Source organism: Lepidochelys olivacea (assembly GCF_965140295.1).
Source record: "Lepidochelys olivacea isolate rLepOli2 genome assembly, chromosome: 1".
Taxonomy (NCBI): Eukaryota; Metazoa; Chordata; order Testudines; family Cheloniidae; genus Lepidochelys; species Lepidochelys olivacea.
The window spans coordinates 274,899,627-274,920,297 of NC_140411.1; the positions used below are offsets into that span (position 1 = coordinate 274,899,627).

General features: G+C 38.8%; 1 protein-coding gene across 3 annotated transcripts in view; it reads left to right on the plus strand.

The window, feature by feature from the left end:
• KITLG (KIT ligand) overlaps positions 1 to 20,671 on the plus strand; it is an 88,172-nt gene that overhangs the window by 42,680 nt on the left and 24,821 nt on the right. For all 3 annotated transcript variants that reach the window (XM_084638998.1, XM_084638999.1, XM_084638997.1), the window contains exons 3-5: positions 6,019 to 6,081; positions 15,716 to 15,886; positions 18,701 to 18,863. In XM_084638998.1, the coding sequence (XP_084495124.1) occupies positions 6,019 to 6,081; positions 15,716 to 15,886; positions 18,701 to 18,863 (397 nt within the window). The remainder of the gene's footprint in view (positions 1 to 6,018; positions 6,082 to 15,715; positions 15,887 to 18,700; positions 18,864 to 20,671) is intronic.

Sequence of the window (20,671 nt, forward strand, 5' to 3'; positions counted from 1 at the left end):
TAGGGGAAGAAAGCTATTAGAGGTTCCTCTGAGATAGTGCTTGGGGTGCATTATCGACTACCAACATCCAATTTGGATATGGATAGAGACCTCTTTTAATCAAATAAATACTACTTGGAATTGTGTGATTATGGGGCCTTCATTTCAAGAACATCATAAGAACGACCATACTGGATCAGACCAAAGGTCCATCTAGCCCAGTATCCTGTCTTCCAACAGTGACCAATGCCTCAAGTGCCCCAGAGGGAATGAACAGAACAGGTAATCAGCAAGTGATCCATTTTCTGTCACCCATTCCCAGCTTCTGGAAAACAGAGGCTAGGGCCACCATCCCTGCCCATCCCGGTTAATAGCCATTGATGGACCTATCCTCCATGAACTTACCTAGTTCTTTTTTTAACCCTGTTATAGGCTTGGCCTTCATAACATCCTCTGACAAAGAGTTCCACAGGCTGACTGTGCGTTGTGTGAAAAAATACTTCCTTTTATTTGTTTTAAACCTGCTGCCTGTTAATGTCATTTGGGGACCCCTAGTTCTTGTGTTATGAGAAGCAGTAAATAACACTTCCTTATTTACTTTCTCTATACCAGTCAAGATTTTGTAAACCTCTATCATATCTCCTCTTAGTAGTCTCTTTTCAAAGCTGAAAAGTCCCAGTCTTATTAATCTCTCCTCATACGGAAGCTGTTCCATACCCCTAATCATTTTTGTTGCCCTCTTCTGTACCTTTTCCAATTCCAATATAACTTTTTTGATGCACCATATCTGCATGCAGTATTCAAGATGTGGGCGTACCATGGATTTATGTAGAGGCAATTTGATATTTTCTATCTTATTATCTCTTTCTTAATGATTCTCAACATTCTGTTCGCTTTTTTGACTGCCGCTGCACATTGAGTGGATGTTTTCAGAGAACTATCCACAATGACTCCAAGACCTCTTTATTAAGTGGTAACAGCTAATTTAGATTCCATCATTTTATATGTATAGTTGGGATTATGTTTTCCAATGTGCATTACTTTCCATTTATCAACATTGAATTTCATCTGCCATTTTGTTGCCCAGGCACCCAGTTTTGTGAGGTCCTTTTGTAGCTCTTCGCAGTCTGCCTGGAACTTAACTATCTTGAGTAGTTTGGTATCATCTGCAAATTTTGGCACCTCACTATTTACCCCTTTTTTTCAGATCATTTATGAATATGTTGAATAGGACTCGTCCCAGTACAGACCCCTGGGGGACACCACTATTTCTCTCTCCATTCTGAGAACTGACCGTTTATTCCTACCCTTTGTTTCCTATCTTTTAATCAGTTACTGACCCATGAGATGACCTTCCTTGACATATCCCATGACAGCTTGCTTTGCTTAAGAGCCTTTGTTAGGGGAGCTTGTCAGTCTTTCTGAAAATTTAAGTACACTATATCCACTGGATTTCCCTTGTCCCCATGCTTGTTGACCCCCTTAGCAAATTCTAGTGAATTTGGAATGATTTCCCTTTACAAAACACATGTTGACTCTTCCCGAACACATTGTTAATTTATGTGTCTGACAGTTTTGTTCTTTACTATAGTTTCAACCAGTTTATCGATACTGAAGTCAGGCTTACTGGCCTGTAGTTGCTAGGATCGCCTTGGAGCCCTTTTTAAAAATTGGTGTCAAATTAGCTATCCTCCAGCCATTTGGTACAGAATCTGATTTAAATGATAGGTTACAAACTACTGTTATTAGTTGTGCAATTTCACATTTGAATTCCTTCAGAACTTTTGGGTGAATACCATCTGTTCCTTGTGATTTATTACGGTTTAGTTTATCAATTTGTTCCAAAACCTCCTCTAATGACACCTCAATCTGGGACAGTTCCTCAGATTTATCATTTAAAAAGAATGGCTCAGGTTTGGGAATCTCCCTCACATCCTCAGCCGTGAAGACCGATGCAAAGCATTCATTTAGTTTTTCCCCAATGGCCTTATGATCCTTGTGTGCTCCTTGACCAGATATAGATTGGAGGACAAGTGCTAATAATAGGAGGGCCAGATATTCCTGGATGTGATAGCTGACAGATTTCTTCAAGAAATAGTTGCTGAATGAACAAGAGGTGACACCATTTTGGATTTGGTATTGGTGAGTAATGAGGACCTCATAGAAGAACTGGTTCTAAAGTACAATCTTCGTTCGAGCGATCATGAGTGAATTCAATTTAAACTAAGTGGAAGGATAAACAAAAACAGATCTGCAACAAGGGTCCCTGTTTCAAAAGAGCTAACTTTAAAAAATGAAGGGAATTAGTTAAGGAAGTGGACTGGACCAAAGAACTCAAGGATATGAATGTGGAGGACGCTTGGAATTACTTTATGTGAAAGTTGCAGAAGCTATCTGAAACCTGCACCCCAAGCACGGGGAAAAAATTCATAGGCAAAGGTTGCACACCAAGCTGGATGAGCAAGCATCTCAAATAGGTGATTAAGAGAAAATACAAAGCCTACAAGGAATGGAAGATAGGAGGGATCAGCAAGGAAAGCTACCTCTTGGCAGTCAAAGTGTAGGTATAAAGAGAGAACTGCCAAAAGCCAAGCAGAGTTGAACCTTGCAAAGGGAATTAAGACCAATAGTAAAACATTCTATAGCCATATAAATAGAAAACAAGGAAAGAAGAAGTGGGACCCCTAAGCACTGAGGATAAAATGGAGATTAAAGATAATCTAAGCATGGCCCAACACCTAAACACATACTTTCCCTCAGTTTTTAATGAGGCTAATAAAGAGCTTAGGGGTAGTGGCAGGGTAACTAATGGCAACGAAGATATGGAGATATAAATTACCTCATCCAAGGTGGAAATCAAACTCAAACAGCTTAATGGGACTAAATTAGGGAGCCTGGATAATTTTCATCCAAGAATATTAAAGGAATTGGCACATGAAATTGCAAGCCCAATAGCAAGGATTTTTAATCAATCTGTAATCTTGAGGGTGGTACCCTATCACTGGAGAATTGCAAATATAGTACCTATATTTAGGAAAGGGAAAAAAGTAGTCCAGGAAACTACAGACCTGTTTGACCTCAATTGTATGCAAGGTCTTGGAACATATTTTGAAAGAGGAAGTAGTTAAGGACATAGATGTGGACAGTAAATGGGATAAAATGCAACATAGTCTTACAAGAGATATATTGTGCCATACCAACATGATCTTTTTCTTTGAGAGGATGACTGATTTTTTTTTTTTTTATTAGAGAAAGGAAATGCAGCAGACCTAATCTTCTTGGATTTCAGTAAGGCCTTTGGAGACAGTTCCACATGGGAAATGATTAGTTAAACTAGAGAAAATGGGGATTGATATGAGAATTGACAGGTGGATACGGAATTGGTTAAAGGGATGACTACGACGGGTCATACTGAAAGGTGACCTGTCAGGCTAGAGGGAGGTTACTAGTGGAGTACCTCAGGGATCAGTCTTTGGACAAATCTTCTTTAACATTTTTATTAAATAACCTTGGCACAAAAAGTGAGAGGGGGTGCTAATAAAGTTTGCAGACGACAAAGTTGGGATGTATAGCCAATACTGAGGAGGGCCGGAATATCATACAAGAAGATCTGGATGACCTTGTAAACTGGAGTAATAGAAATGGGATAAAATTTAATAGTGCAAAGTGCATTCAGGGACTAACAAGAAGAATTTTTGCTATAAGATGGGGACTTATCAGTTGGCAGCAACAGAGGAAGAGAAAGACCTGCATATATTGGTTGATCACATAATGACAATGAGTTGCAAATGTGATGGGACCATGAAAAAAGCTAATGAAGTCCTAGGATGCATCAAGTGAGGTATTTCGAGTAGAGACAGGCAAGTGTTAGAACCATTATACAAGGCACTGGTGAAACCTTAGCGGGAATACTGTGTGCAATTCTGGTCTCCGATGTTTAAGAAGGATTAATTCAAACTGGAACAGGTGCAGAGAAGGGCTACCAGGATGATTCGAGGAATGGAAAACCTACTTTGAGAGGAGACTCAAAGAGCTTGGCTTGTTTAGCCTAACCAAAAGAAGGCTTAAGGGAGATATGATTGGTTTCTATAAATACATCAGAGGGATAAATACAAGAGAGGGAGAGGTGTTATTTAAGGTAACCACCAATGTGGACACAAGAACAAATGAATATAAACTGGCCATCAACAAGTTTAGGCTTGAAATTAGGCAAAGGTTTCTAACCATCGGAGAAATGAAGTTCTGCAACAGCCTTTCAAGGGGAGCAATGGTGGGGAAAAAACCTAACTGGCTTCAAGACTGAGGTTGATAAGTTTATGGAGGGGATGAAATGATGAGATTGCCTATAATGGCATGTGGCCCATTGGAGACTGCCAGTAGCAAAAATCCCCAACTGCTGGAGACAGGACACCAGATGGGGAGGGCACTGAGTTACTACAGATAATTCTTTCCCAGTTATCTGCCTGGCGGATCTGGCCCACATGCTCAGGGTCTAACTGATCACCATATTTGGGGTCAGGAAAGAATTTTCCCTGGGTCAGATTGGCAGAGACCCTGTGGGGTTTTCACCTTGCCCTGCAGCATGGGGCACGGGTCACTTACCTGTTTAAACTAGTGTAAATGGTGACAGGTTTCAGAGTAGCAGTCATGTTAGTCTGTATCCATAAAAAGAAAAGGAGTGCTTTTGGCACCTTAGAGACTAACCAATTTATTTGAGCATAAGCTTTCGTGAGCTACAGCTGACTTCATCGGATGCATACCTTATCTAGTTTTTGTAAAGTCCAGCCACAAGGAAGCTTGTGTGGAAGGTTGTTTTTTAATCCAGTTTTGAGAGCTCATTCTTAATCTTTCCCTGTTTGCTGTAGACTATGTTGATCAAGTGGTTTCGCAGCTTCTTTGAGAGTGTGTGGCACAAGCTGTCAGCATAGTCTGTGTGGTATGTTGATTGTAATGGATTTTTTACCTTCAGTCCTTTTGGTATGATGTCCATTTGTTTGCATTTGGAAAGGAAGCTGATGTCTGTCTGTATCTGTACAAGTTTTTTCATGAAGTTGATAGATTTCCACTCCATACGGCTAAATTCAGTGCCTTGCATAATGACAGGTTTCAGAGTAGCAGCTGTGTTAGTCTGTGTCTGCAAAAAGAAAAGCAGTACTTGTGGCACCTTAGAGACTAACCAATTTATTTGAGCATAAGCTTTCATGAGCTACAGCTCACTTCTTCAGATGCATGGTGAAGTCTTTAAAACATGATTTGAGGACTTCAGAAACTCGGAGAGAGGTTGGGGTCTATTTCAGGAGTGAATGAGGTTCTGTGGCCTGCAATATGCAGGAAGTCAGACTAGATCATAATGGTCCATTCTCACCTTGAAGCCTGAGTCTTAAACTGTCTGCTCTTTGACAGTATTACCATCTTAGATTCTGCCTTGAGATGACCACTGAATAAGGTCAACATGGGTCTGTGAAGAGTAGGGAGATAATGGAAAAGCAAACCAGGGGTCACCAAATGAAATTAACAGGCAGCAGGTTTAAAACAAACAAAAGGAAGTATTTTTTTTTTTACCTAATGCACAGTCAACCTGTGGAACTCTTTTCCAGAGGATTTTCTGAAAGCCAAGACACTAACAGGGTTCAAAAAGAACTAGATAAATTCAAAAAGGATAGCTCCATCAATGGTTATTAACCGAGATGGGTAGAGATGGTGTCCCTAACCTCTGTTTTCCAGAAGCTGGGAATGGGCGACAGGAAACGGATCATTTGAAGATTACCTCTTCTGTTGATTCCCTCTGAAGCACCTGGCATTGGCCACTGTCAGAAGACAGGATACTGGGCTAGATGGATCTTTGGTCTGACACAGTATAGCCACTCTTATGTACACAATCCCTAAACACGGACTTAAGTTATTTGCAACTGATCAGTAATTTCTAGAAATTGTGTTAATTACTTTATAAAATGTATATTAACTACAGTGACTAAAATAAAGCCTTCATTTTCTTACCAAACACTAATATATTCTTTATTACCTGTTTGTTTGTTCTAGGTTGGAAATCTTCCAAATGATTATAGGATAGCCCTTAGGTATGTTCAGAAGATGGATACTCTGGTATGTACAATTACTTGAAATCAATCCCAATAAAATAGCCAGGCAATGATGGCTGCAGCTCTATGTGTCTTGGACCTCAGTGCTTCAGTCACATAAAATCTTGCTAATTACAGAAATCTTGCAAAAACTTTCAATTTTTTTAGACCTTTTCTTTGGGAAATAGTTTTCAATCATTATCCACTTTATTGAGTGGGAATGGGGAACATACTGTTTATTTGGATAAATAACTTGTTTTTATCTATGTTGGAGAAGACACTGTACAATGTTTTGTGGCAAGCGCATGTCCACAATATGTACGTAGGAGGCTGCTAAAAAAATAGAAAATACAGAGACTGATAGTTTCAGTAACTATTTCCTTAATGAAGCTTCTGAGGGATTAGGACAATATTGTATTTCACTCACGTAATGATTTGCATCACTCTTTTTCCTGCATAATACTGTAGTTTATAACCACTCTTAAAATATGCTTTTTAAAAACATTACAAATCATGTGATGATCTAAAGAATACACTCTTGCAAATATTGTCTTTGGGTGATCTGATATTAGTTCTGGTTTTAAAGTTTCCCTCAAATTCATTTTATGAAGGATTACATTTGAAAGATTGCTACACTGACATAAGTTCAAAATTTTAAAAAGATTAATATAATGATTTGGGAAAGCCCTGGTGTAGACCTCTTTAGAGTGGAAGAAGTGCCAAAAGTGTAAGTTACTTTGAGCAATATACCAAACTAATGCCTGGCTAATGATAGCCCAATGACCATATGATCTAAGCCATTACTTGCATTAAAAGAAGATCTAGCAATGCAGAAAGGAACAAGAGAGTATAGGAGAATGAACAACAAGAGGAATGATAGCATAAGTACCACTGACAGTCACGGCAGTCACGTAGGCAATACTGGCAGTAAATGATTGTACCTAATTAGGCAAGAGATCTGGATGAAGCCAAGCAGAAACAACTAAGATGTCTGTGCACCAATGCAAGGAGCCTGGGTAACAAAAAAGAGGAAATAGAACTACTGTTGCAGGAAGTGAAACCGAATATTAGAGGGATAACAGAAATATGTATGGTGGAATAATAGTCATGACTGGAATACAGAAATTGAAGGGTATGTGCTGTCCAGGAAAGACAGAAATAAAGGTACAGGGGGAGGAGTACATAGTATATTATGACAAGGTAGATTATTAAGAAATTAGAAGTGATGTATAAAACAGAATCTGTTGGACAAAATCACTTTGAGGAACAAAGGTAACTGAGGCTCCAATAGAATAGTGCTTGGGGTCTGCTACAGACCCCCGGGATCTGATCTGGATATGGATAGAGACCTCTTTAATGTTTTTAATGAGATAAATACTACTGGGAACTGTATGATTATGAGGCTTTTATTTCCCAGCTATATATCAGAGAACAAGGACTACTCACAAAAGGTAGGGTCAGATATTCCTGGATCTGATAGCTGACAGATTTCTTCACCAAATAGTCACTGAACCAACAAGAGGTGATGCCATTTTAAATTTAGTATTGGTAAGAAGCAAAGACCTCGTAGAAGAACTGGTTGTAAAGAACAACTTTGATTTGAGTGATGAGTTAATTCATTTTAAACTAAATGAAAAAATAAACAAATACCTCTGCAACTAGGATCCTTGATTTCAAAAGGGCAAACTTAAAAAAAAAAATTACAGATTTAGGGAAGTGGACTGGACTGAAGAACTCCAGGATCTGAATGTGGAGAAGGCTTGGAATTACTTTAAGTGAAAGTTACAGAAGCTATTTGAAGCTTGAATCTCAAGCAAGGTGAAAAAAATGTAGGTAATGGTTGCAAACCAAACTGGATGAACAAGCATTGCAGATTGCTTATTAAGAGAAAGCAGAAGACCTGCAAGGAGTGGAAGAAGAGAGAGATCAGCATAGAAAGCCACCTGTTGGAGATCAGAAAGCATCAGGAAAAAGTGAGAGCTACCAAGAGACCTGCAGAGCTGGACCTTGCAAAGGAAATTAAACCAAAATTGAAAGGTTCTTTAGCCATATAAATAAAAAGAAACCAAGGAAAGAAGGACCACTAAGCACTGATGATGGGGCTGAAATTAAAGATAATTTAGGTATGGACCAACACCTAAATGAGTATTTTGCCTCAGTTTTTAGTAAGGGTAATGAGGAGCTTGGGTTCCATGACAGGGTGACTAATGGGAACAAGGATATGGAAGTAGAAATTACCACATCCGAGGTAGAAGTCAAACTCAAACAGAGTAATTGAACCCAATTGCCGGGCCTGGATAATCTCCATCCAAGAATATTAAAGGAACACACAAATGAATTTAAGCCCAATAGCAAGGATTTTTAATCATCTGTAAACTCGGGGGTCATATTCTGACTGGAGAATTGCAAATACTGTACCTCTATTTAGGAAAGGGAACAAAGGTGATCCAGGAAACTATAGACCTGTTAGTTTGACCTGAATTGTATGCAAGGTCTTAGAACAAATTGTGAAAGAGAGAGTAGTTAGTGATATAGAAGTAAATGGTAATTGGGGGAGAATACAACATATTTTTACAAAAGGTAGATTGTCAGCCCAATCTGATCTCTTCCTTTGAGAAGATAATCAATTTTCTACCCAAAGAAAAATGCAGTAGGTCTAAACTTCTTGGATTTCAGTAAAGTATTTGATAGAGTTCCTTGTGGGAAATTATTAATTAAATTGGAGAAGAGGGGGATTAATATGAGAATCAAAAGGAGGGTAAGGAACTGATTAAAGGGGAGGCTATAACGGGTCATGCTGAAAGGAGAACTGTCACGCTGGAGGGAGGTTACTACTGGAATTCCTCAAGGATCAGTCTTGGGTCAAATCTTATTCAATGTTTTTGTTAATGACATTGGCATGAGAAGTGGGAGCGTGCTAATAAAATTTGTGGATGACAGAACGTTGGGAAGTATTGCCAATATGGAGCAGGACTGGAATATCATACAAGACTATTTGGATTACCTTGAAGACCAGAGTAATAGAAATAGAAATGTAACAGTGCAAAGTGCAAGGTTTTTTGTTATAAACTGGGGATGTATCAGTTGGAAGTGACCAAGGAGTCGTTCTGTGATCGACCAATACACCCAAATCTATGAGCCATCAATTTGATATGAGTGTGTAGAAGACTAATGCAATCCTTGGATGCACCCGGTGAGGTATTTCAGTAGAGACAGGGAAGTGTTAGAACCATTATACAAGGCACTGGTGAGATTCATCTGAAGTACTGTGTGCAATTAAGAAAGATGAATTCAAACTTGAACAAGTGGAGAGAAGGGCTAGTAGGATGATCTGAGGATTGGAGAACCTGCTTTATAGGAGTCTTAATGTAATCAGCTTGTTTAGACTAACAAAATGAAGGCTGAGGGAAGATATAATTGTCTATAAATACATCAGAGATAAATAATTCCTCTTCCTCCCTGGTATTTAAGTTAAGGAACAAGTTGACACAAGAACAAATGTCTATAATCTGGCCATCAGTAAGTTTAGGCTTGAAATTGATTAAAGATTTCTAATAATCAGAGGAGTGAAGTTCTGGGGAGAAAAAAACTTAACTGTCTTCAAGATTGCGCTTGTTAAATTTGTAGAGGGTATGATATGAAACTGTTTACAATGTAACCGATCTGTGACTGCTAGTAGCAGATATTCCCCAGCAGCCAGTGATGGGACAGAAGGGGAAGGGCTCTGCGTTACTATAGAGAATTCTTTACCAAGTGTCTGGCTGATGGGTTTTGCCCACATGCCCAGTGTCTAACTGGTCCCCATATTTGGGGTCAGGAGAGAATTTCTGCCCAGGTCAGATTGGAAGAGACCCTGAGGAGGAGGGGATTTGCCCTCCTCTGCAGTGTGGGGCATGAGTCAGTTGCTAGTTTGAACGAGAGTAAATGGTGGATTTTCTGTAATTAGAATTCTTTAAATCAAGGTTTGAGGACTTCAGTAACTCAGCCAGAGGTTAGGGGTCTATTACAGGAGTGGGTTTGTGAGATTCTGTGGCCTGCAATGTGCACAAGGTCAGAGTAGATGATCATGATGGTCCCTTCTGGCCTTAAAGTCTCAAGTCTCTAAATAACTGTGCACATTATATAATATATAAATAGAACATAAGAACGGCCATACTGGGTCAGATCAAAGGTCCATCTAGCCCAGTAGCCTCTCCTCTGATAGTGGCCGATGCCAGGTGCCCCAGAGGGAATGAACAGAACAGGCAATCATCAACTGATCCATCCCCTGTCGCTCATTCCCAGCCTCTGGCAAACAGAGGCTATGGACAGCGTCCCCGCCCATCCTGGCTAATAGCCATTGATGAACCTATCTTTCTTGAACTTATCTAGCTCTTTTTTGAACCCTGCTATAGTCCTGTATTAGCTGTGTATTATTCAACAGATGTAAAAAGTAACGTTGTTGGCTATCATACTTGTAACTAGAGCTGTGTGAAATTTTCATTATGAAAACCAAAATCATGCACAGTGGACATAGTTCAGTAAATTCTCATTATTGCCAATCTCAAGAGATCAAAAAAATCACGTGACTTGCTCAACAATCCATGAGGGCTTGGGGGCTTTTGTTTTTTGGTTCTTTTGTTTGTTTGGGGGGGGGGTTTATACCCCAAAAATACAATAGTCTGTCTTATTTTTGAACGCCCGTGCCCATCCTTAATGTGTGTGGCATCAGTGTTGCACTGGGGCAGAATAGATGGTTATGAGTTCTATTGAAGCTTGGAGGTTTGCACGAACCAAAAATCCCAAGTTAACCTCAAGGAGTGCAAATTATACCTGATATCTTAGGCTAATTAAACTCAGCTGAACAAAATATTTTCTTTGCATCATTTGTTATTGTGAGTCCTTTCTGAATCCAATATGGTCTAATATATATTATAGATTACAATTTTTGATGAGTCCCAAACAGCAGTCATCCAAAAACAAGGAAATAGTAACAGGCTGCTGTAGCTGCACATAACATGCTTTCAAATCACAGATATTTGATATCTATCTTCCATGTCTCAAAGATTTACATCGGAGTGGTCTTTAAAAGTGCAAAAGTTAGACTCAACTCTAGCCTCTTATCCTTCCAGATCAGTGAAGTAAACTGACAGAACTATGTGGGAAGTAAACATTATCACTATTTGCACTGTTTTCTCTATTAGTTTCCAGTTCATCCCATCTGGTACCTCTCATGAAATATGTATTTAAAAAAAAAAAATCAATACTCTAAGGTTTTTTAAACATTCAATTTAAGATCTTATTACTTTGTCTGTAACTGAAGAGTTTTAAGATTAATTCAGACCAGAAAGTTTTCTTTAATGCCCTGCAGGATGGATTGATTTATATGAAAGTGATTTAAATCACTGATTTTAATCATGTTTTACATTTGTACTTTTCAGTAACTTTGCTAAAGAGAGGATAAGATATTAATTAGTAACTATTTAAAACTTGTTCATTTACCCTAAATTAGGTGCCTTTTTTTTGCTAACTAGGAGTATATCCTATATCTATATATATTTATTTAACAATTATACAGCTTAATTTACATTTATTCAGATAGTTAATTTTTACAATTTTTATTTGTTACAAAATAGTGAACAATGCATTTATTATTTACTAGGATTTCTTTGTTTACTTGTGATTTGTGTCAAGCTCTATTTGGAAATTCAAATTCCATTAAAATGCACAAAATAGCATTTAAAAAAAAATTAACAAAAACTACCTTAAAGGTGCTGGATGCATTAAAAAAAATCAAACACATTATCAAAACATGTTTGTCATTTAAAACTGATTTATTAAAATGAAGTAAAAAGTAGAGTTCATGAATTGAACTCATTGTTTCTGGTCACTGGTTCCTTCATGATTTTAGAGCTAGTAGATCTCATCCTCTCATACCCAGTTTTATTCATAGATTGGAAGAAGAAAACAAGGTTTCCTGCTTTTTCAATCCCATTGGTTTTTACTTTTAATGAACTGAATTGAAGAAAATATTCTCTCTGCACCTGCAGAAGAGGCTACTGCTGTAGCACTTCAGCAAACTCTAGTTTCAAGTTCTTAACCAATGGCTTCCACAAATTTAGTGCTCTGAGTTTCTCTAAAACTTTGCAGAAAACATGTACTGCTTAATATTATTTTTCATTTAATGCAAAGTTTTAATTATTTAAGACCTAAATTTAATTTGTAAATTTCACATTTAATTTTAAATAGGTTTATTTAAAAGAACTGTGTATTTAATTTTTTTATCTGATTTTTTTAATTGAAAAAATATTGGTTTTTATCCATCCTGATTCCCTGATTTATAAAGTGAACAAGAATGTGACTTTTGTAATCACCAAAACATCATATAATACTATGACCCCCTATAATAGGTAGTAATCTGATTGTTAGTCCAGTTTGCATCCTACATTGATTAAATATAGTTTAGATGTAATGGTGTTTTGTTTTGGCCCAACAAGTTTCCTTTCAGCAGTATTGCCTTTAAGAATTGGTGGCTATAAAACATGCAAACTTTGGCTGTACAATGTATTTCATTAAGTACAGTGCTTTCATGGCCATGGCATCTGGCTGCATCACATCTAAAAACTAACATCCATATGTATTCACAATGAGCAGCAATACTAACTCACCAAGACACAAATAGGAAGAGACAATGCCTCAGTTTAGAGACTTTTGGCAAAGGGTTGGCTGAATAAATGCCCTTTGATTTGGGTTCTGACAGATTCCTGCAAGCAAAGAAACCCATAGCTGGAGCCTCTCTGGCAATGTTCTGCCTTCAGTCCTGAAAAGTGCACATCTAGGGACTGAGGAAAGTGCCTTACTTTATCAGACACTTCGTATGGTGCATGAAGTGGGAAATGGTATCTATTGTAGCAGCTCCAAAGCTTTATAGATTAAAAGTAGAAAGGTAAATTGCATAGAAAGCAGATGGGAAACCAGCGCAGTGCATGTAACGTGTTCAAACTGACCAACTCCATTAAGCAGAAGGGTTCTTGCATTATGCACTAGCTGAGTAGCTCTCAGAGTAGATCCAAATAGAGTGCATTGCAGAAGTCTAACCTGGAGGTAAAAGGCAAGGTCTGAATGAAAAGAAACTGCAATCTCTTCGCTAAATGCAGAAAGATAAAAGCTTCTACTGCTACTTTCTGGGAGCATAAGAGCAGTCAGGTAAAAAGTACCCAGAGATGTAAATCTCTTTGTCGGGGGCAGAAATAACTAGTACAGATGGAGCAGTGGTAAATTTCTCAGTTCCATTAACTATTTCTCTCTGTCAACTATTATCACATCTGTGCTTTTGAACACACTTCAGCCAGCTTATTCTCATCCCTATCTTTGATCTTTCCCTACTGAGAAAGCAAGGAAAGTGCACAGCTTGTCTCTGATGAGAAGGAAATTTAGAGCTGAATATCATCAGTCTGCTGACAGCATTAGAAGTCAGAGCCCTTCATGACTCTCCTAGAGATCTCACTTATTGAGCAAAAAGGGCAACAAATTAGAATCATGCTGGAAACACAGAATTTTTGTATTCTACATTACAAGATATTGTTTGTAGTGCTGCTCTAGTGGTAGCAGAGTCAGTGCAGGTGATGAGCTGTCTGGACCATTAGGGGTGTGTGGAAGGGCACAGTATCAGACCTGTCCCTACTACAGAATAAAGGTCAACAAGGCTTCTACTCTTTGCTCTTTCTAATGCCCTCCTGTTAGTGCTCCTATACAAATGGAGCAGAGAGGCAAGGCCAGGCATTGTCAATTGCACAATGCCCAAAATGTCACTGTTCGTTACACATTTCCCATTCCCAGACCTGAAGGAAGAGCTCTGTGTAAGCTCAAAACTTCTCTCACTAACAGAAGCTGGTCCAATAAAAGATATTTCCTCACCCACCTTGTCTAATACCCTGGGGCCAACACAACAATAACATTACATACTGCTTGTTACATCATTGCATGGGGACTCATACCAGGAGGTATACTGCTTTATGGTTTCTTTTACACAAAAATGACAAAGTTAGTGAAGACTGTAAGGTAAAGCTAAACTGTAAATGTGAACCTGTTCACTAAACATAAAGATTGCTCAATAGTTTTAGTCTTAGAAGGTATGCATGTCTCTCCCCCATAAAAATGCAGAAAGGTGAACTTTGTCCATAAATGGTAATGAATAGGAGGTAAACTAGACTAGAAAAGCATTCAGCCCCAAGTGATGCTGATTGAACACAACATATAAGGAATACCAAATTTAACACTTAGTATTGTGATCAATCTCACAAGGTGAAGAAAACCCAGGCATGTCAGTATTTGGATGGAAGAACTCCACATATCATGTAAGGTACTGCAAGAAGTGTTAGAGACAGGCACTGTGCTACTGAAGGCATATCTTCCATATGAAATGCAAAACAAAATCTTGACCACTTGTCACTAAAGATGCCATGGCAACTTTCTCAAGAGCTGGGATAATAGCTTAGTGTACTAGACAAATTCCAGTGTTTTACTTACGGTACTGATATCTACATTATTCTTCACTTTTTAAAAATCTTTCCTACAATGTGTAATAGAGCATTGTGTGGTGAAGGCACAGCTTGTTGTGAAGAGATTTCTATATATAAAGTTGTCAGTATATAAACCTGGCCCCTTCTTGTTGAACAGATCTACTGCCTGTGTGTATTTAGGCATAATGACTTAGGTTTTCTCTCCTTTTTTTACTCATGTTAGTCCTGCTGAGCCAACATAGCTAAGTAAAAGTGTGCTGTATTTTATTACTTCCTGTACATCAACAGAATGATTTACTAGGTTCCAATTACAGAAGCAATCAGCTAAATCTGTGCAAATCCACTGACTTGTGGTTGCACAGGTATCACTTGGGGCATGATTTGAAGACCATGTCACTGCACAGGTGTAATTGAGGTCATAACTTGGCCTCTTGATTCTTTTTATTGGTAAGGGTACATGAGAAGGAAAAACCTCAGGTTGACTTTCATACCCAGGGTGAATTTGTAGGGCTGGCATTTAGTAAAAAAAGACTGGAGGGGGAAGCAGTTTCTTGTAAACTATGCAGAGTTGCTCAGAAATTAAGAAAATCATGGAATCCCATAATGCTAAGTTTAGAAACTTATTTTTCAGAACAGAATCTTAACTCAAAGATCCTCCTGGATTTAAGGTGCTATAAAAGTGTAGGGTAGCAACAGTAGTGAAATGAAGATGGGGAGTATTTTGAAGATTGTCTGGAAAACAATTGTCCAAGAAATAGTCTTTAAAAAAAACAAAAGTAGGTATGATATGGAAGAGTCGGAATAAATGGCCAGTTTCGGCATGGAAAGAGGTAATACTGGAATAGCCCACAGATCAGATGCTCAAACTGAAGTTTGACATTTATTCCCAAACTGGAAGAAGGGGTAACATTATGCCGACAACTTTGCAGAGAACATAATTAAGTCAGCCAAGATCAAGGAGGATTGTAAGATGCACCAAAAGGACTCAAGAGAACAGCAGGCAACATAATGTTAGTTGAATTTCAATTTAGAAAAGTGCAAGATGATGCAAATTGGAAGGAACAATTTAATCTACTTTTACACTCTGTGTTACTTATGCAAAAATTGGTTAAGTGTGGTGTTTAATCTGCCTCTCTTCTTTTTTATCTTCCCTGACAGCCTAATCACTGTTGGTTACATTTGATGGTGCCTGAGTTTTCAAAGAGTCTGCATAATCTTCTGCAAAAATTTTCAGATATGTCTGATGTTTTAAGCAACTATTCAATCATCAATAATCTCACGAGGATAATCAATGATATTATGTCATGTCTAGATTCTGAGAAAAATAAGGTAATCTTCTCAAAGAGCATTTTCCCCTTTATACTGCACAATTATATCTGAATTTTTGTAGCAGAGTACATGACATGTACAAAAAAAACCCTACAACCAAGGCTACTTCAGGTTCTATATTCGTTGTTTCAATTCCTGTTCAATGCAACTACTACTTCCCCTTTAAAGATGTACTGAGTACAATGGAGAGATGTTAGCTATTGGCTACATCAAGTGAGAGAAAAGGTATAAGATAAAGCTAGGATTTTGTCACGGAGATCACAAAGTCATGGAATCTGTGACTTCCAGAGACCTCTGTGACATCAGCCCTGGGGCAGCAGAGCTGGAGCTGTCAGCCAGGACCTGCCGCTCCCAGCTGCCAGCGCAGTGGGATGCTCTGAGAGGAGTTCCAGGCCTCTGCGGGTCATGGGGTCCCCTCCAGGCTCCAAGCTGAGGCCCCTGCAGCTGCTCCGCCACCGCTGCCATGGGCGGCGTGGGGACCTTAGAGCCCCAGCAGCGTTGTGTGTTGGATCCTACCCTATCCTTCTCCCTACCCATTTTGTTATGGATATTTTTAGTAAAATCACGTACAGATCACAGGCTTCTGTGAATTTTTGTTTCTTGTCCATGACTTGTCTGTCCCTTTTTTGCTAAAAATATCCCTGACAAAATCTTAGCTTTAGGTATAATCACTTAAAAAGCCTCAGAGGGATTACAACGTATAGGATGACCAAATAAACAGATATATTCAATATGTTGTCAGTGCATAGTCCAAACATTTAACTCTCATTCTCAAGGTAAATCAAACAAGCATGAATCATTTTGCATCTAACTTACACTGGAATCCTGAGCATAATTACTAATTTCAATCTAAAAATATCTGAAAAAGACTGCGATAAACTAGTAAGATTATGACAGGTTTCAGAGTAACAGCCGTGTTAGTCTGTATTCGCAAAAAGAAAAGGAGTACTTGTGGCACCTTAGAGACTAACCAATTTATTAGAGCATAAGCTTTCGTGAGCTACAGCTCACTTCATCAGATGCATATCGTGGAAACTGCAAAGTCTGCTGCAGTTTCCACGATATGCATCTGATGAAGTGAGCTGTAGCTCACGAAAGCTTATGCTCTAATAAATTGGTTAGTCTCTAAGGTGCCACAAGTACTCCTTTTCTTTTTTAGTAAGATTATATTAATCAGTCAATTTCAGAAACCTTCATATTGAATTAATGGACCTTTAACCAAGGACAATTATACATGATAGTGGACCTCCCTAATTCCAGTAGTTGCTGGAAGTGCTCCAGGAATCTCACTCCAGGAGTCTGATTCTAGCCTTATTAGGAATGAGAGTAATAAAAGACTTATTTTTGTTAATAAGTTTTATGTGTAAGCCCTGATATATCTAATTGTATTCTGAGTAACATTGCCCAGCTTTGAGTACTCTGTGTATGAGTAAATGGTTTTGTTAATAATTACTTAATTAAAAGTACTAAGTGTGAGATCCAGGCCCTGTTGAAGTCAAGGATTTCACCCTATAGTTACCTTCCATCAGTAGATCTTAAACCACTTACAAAGGTGGGCAAGTGCAATTATTTCCATTTTACAGAGAGAAACAGATGCACAGAGAGGTGAAATGACTTGCCCAGTATCATACAGCAAGTCTATGGCAAACCTCAGAGTAGAACCTGATCTCCTGACCTGCAGTCAGGTGCATTATTTAGTTGCTGTGATGATGATTGCATGTTAGGGTTTTAGTTACCTTTCCATTACAATCCTAATTTTGTCCTTTAGCACACACCCAAATGTATTTATCTCAGCAAATTCAATCTATGAATTTGCCATGGTCTGCTGGTACAAGATACTTTTTTTTTAAATTAAATGTGATTTTACTTAAATTTTTTGTCTTAAAAGAAAGGCTTTTAGATAAATGGAAATGAGGATAGTAATCTCTGTAATTTGAAGGAACTACTTCAATAGGTAATTTTGTTTCCTGGAAGAAGAATGAACCTAGATCTATCCTTGTAACAAGAAAAAGAAAACAAACTGAAGAACTACCCACTAGGAAGTTTTCTTGGTGCATGATTTAAAGATGCTCTTGTCCCTGCCACACTTATTAGGACCAAAAACTAGCCCCTGGCCAAACTTGAATTGCTGGGATAAGTAACAGCTGCCATTAAAGATAAGGGTAGGTTTAAAAAAATAGCATTAACAGGGATCTCAGAGTCTTCAGTTAGTTTGGCACAACATATTATCCATCAGGCTTCACAATTATGGAGTCCCTCTCTTATTTTTAGATGCACTCCAGAGAGGCAGGCTGACACCAATAGTGGAACTTGGACCACAGTTACTTGTTTCAATATCCAAAACACTTATGCTGGTAACGCTGAATGTATTGTGTTCCTGTTTCACATTATAATGGTCAAGCAAAGCCTTATAAAATTCCACACACCCAGGAACAAACAACTTTTTTTAAAATTAAGAATTAAAATCTCATGGGTGGTTGTTTTTTCCCCCCATCATTAGGGTAAGATGGGTGAGGAGATTTCAAGCCTAGGCTGTACATTTTTGTGACAATTTTTCAAGAGTGGATTAACAGTGCTAACTTTGCAAAGTGAAATAAATTAATTCAAAATCCTGGGATCAGAGCTTTTGGTATTTTTAAGGTTGAGATCTCCTGAAGTAAAGCAGAACTCTGCATCTTAAATGTTAACTTAATTTCTGTGTCACCTGTTGGTATTCCTTGGTAAAGTACCCATTGTCTATCTCTTAGGCCAGATTTACCAAAATGAGTATTTGTCTGGACTTTTAAAAAATAGAATTCTGTATTTTTTCCCTAGAATTTTAGAAAAGAAAATCTTCATCTTTATGAAGAAGGCAGGTTCATTCCTGAAGAATTCTTTAGGTACTTTAACAGCACCATTGAAGTCTACAAGGATTTTGCAGAAACATCAGATCATAGTGACTGTGTTCTGCCGTCAACAACAGAAACACCAGAGAACAGTAAGATCATAAAATTGTTCCTATTTTTGTTGAGCCAGATCCTCAACTGGTGTAAATTTGATGTAACTCCTTTGAAGTCAATAAAGTTAAGTCAGTTCAGAGCGTCTGAGGATCTGATCAATTAGCTTCATGTTTTTTACTATCTGTGACAGCGACTAATAATGTCAAGGCTGAAGTCCCACTGCTAGTACTATAGAACTAAGCCTGATAGCAAAACTGACATCATTACATACCATCGTTTATTAACACAGCCTACAGTTATTTCAGTGTATGTGCTCAGATTGTTTTCACATCAACAAAAATATCCTGGGTTGTTCTTTTACAATGTTCTTAGTGCTGCATTTTATCTTGCACTTGACTTTTTCTTAACTGTGACAGTTTGATCTTTTTGAAAATGTCTTTGTGGATACTGGGCCAATTCAGAGGCGATATGTAAGGTGGTATAGGTTAAGCATTGGTAACCAGGTCTAAAGGAATTTAAGGTGGCATAGTTTATAGGCTGAGTGTCTGGAATGAAGTGTAAATAGCACCAGTTGAAAATCATCTCTGAATTTGGCCCATTCCCACTAAAGAGTATCATGGATTTATGATAGAGTCTTAACAAGCTCAGGTTAGATTCCTGTGGTTTCATATACTTGTTCCCATTGCAGTCCTTAATGAATGGATGTTTTGAATTTCTTAAATTTTGTTGCCACAGTGATGATTCTTAATTAATTGTTTTAATTAGGGCAACATATCCAGTTGCACAGTTACACCAATAAGAACTGGAAGTACTTTAGGCCTGGATACACACAGAGGCTGAAGTGTTGCAACACCTAACATTTTTAGACACCTAGAAAATCACAGGAACAACAATGCAATCTACAAAGCCCGAGTTTGCTACTAGGCTCCCTATACAATGAATGGGGAAGAGACAGACACCTAAGAATAGGACCCTCAAAAGTCAGTAGGAAGGAGCTGCATACACTAACCAATGGGAGATGCTGACAAGCAGGGTGTGTCCTAAACCCTGCCCCTTTCATGGACTTAGGCACATCTCTGCTAGTGATCCATAACTGGGAACCCCTCACCTGGAGTAGGTGGTTTTGGCGCCTCGGTTGTTTCTTGTGAGAATGAATTAGGCACCTGCCTCACTCCATGCAAAGTAGCCCGAGGTGTTGGTGCCCACACTGTAACTTTTAGTCATTAGAGTATTCATCTGGGATGTGAGACACATGCAGGTTCAATTCCACCCTCAGGTAGAGGGGGAGAAAGGATTTGAAGAGGGCTCTTCCATGATTCTCAGTGATTACAGCACTTTCCTGAGAGGTGGAAGATATGGAAGTGGGTAGGGTTCCCATTGCCCCTGACCCCTGTTGCCTCCCCCAGCCCACTACCCAGCCCCTCACTGCACCCTTGACCCACTGCCTTGCCCCTTCCCCCCATTGCCTCAAGCTCTCTTCCACAGCCTTGCACCCCAGGGCTGCCCCACTCCTTGCCTCTTGACCACAATGCTCTGGGCAGTCTTCCTCCATAAAGCCAGCCTTGGATAGGACATTGCTGTTCAAAACCTCTCTCTCCCCCTGTATGTGAGGAGGTGAAATGGAACCTCGGTTTCCCACATCCCAAGTGAGTGTTCTAACCACTGGACTAAATATTATAAGGTGACTACCGCCACCTCCTCGTCCAGACAGATTTTGAATGGGACCCAATCCAGTAGTTGGCCTCTGAGCACACCTACTAGATCAGGCTCCTCAGGGGAGATAGGTTCACTCTGAGCATCAGGCAGGAGATAGCCATCTAGGTGCTTAATCAAGGCAGCAGTGTGC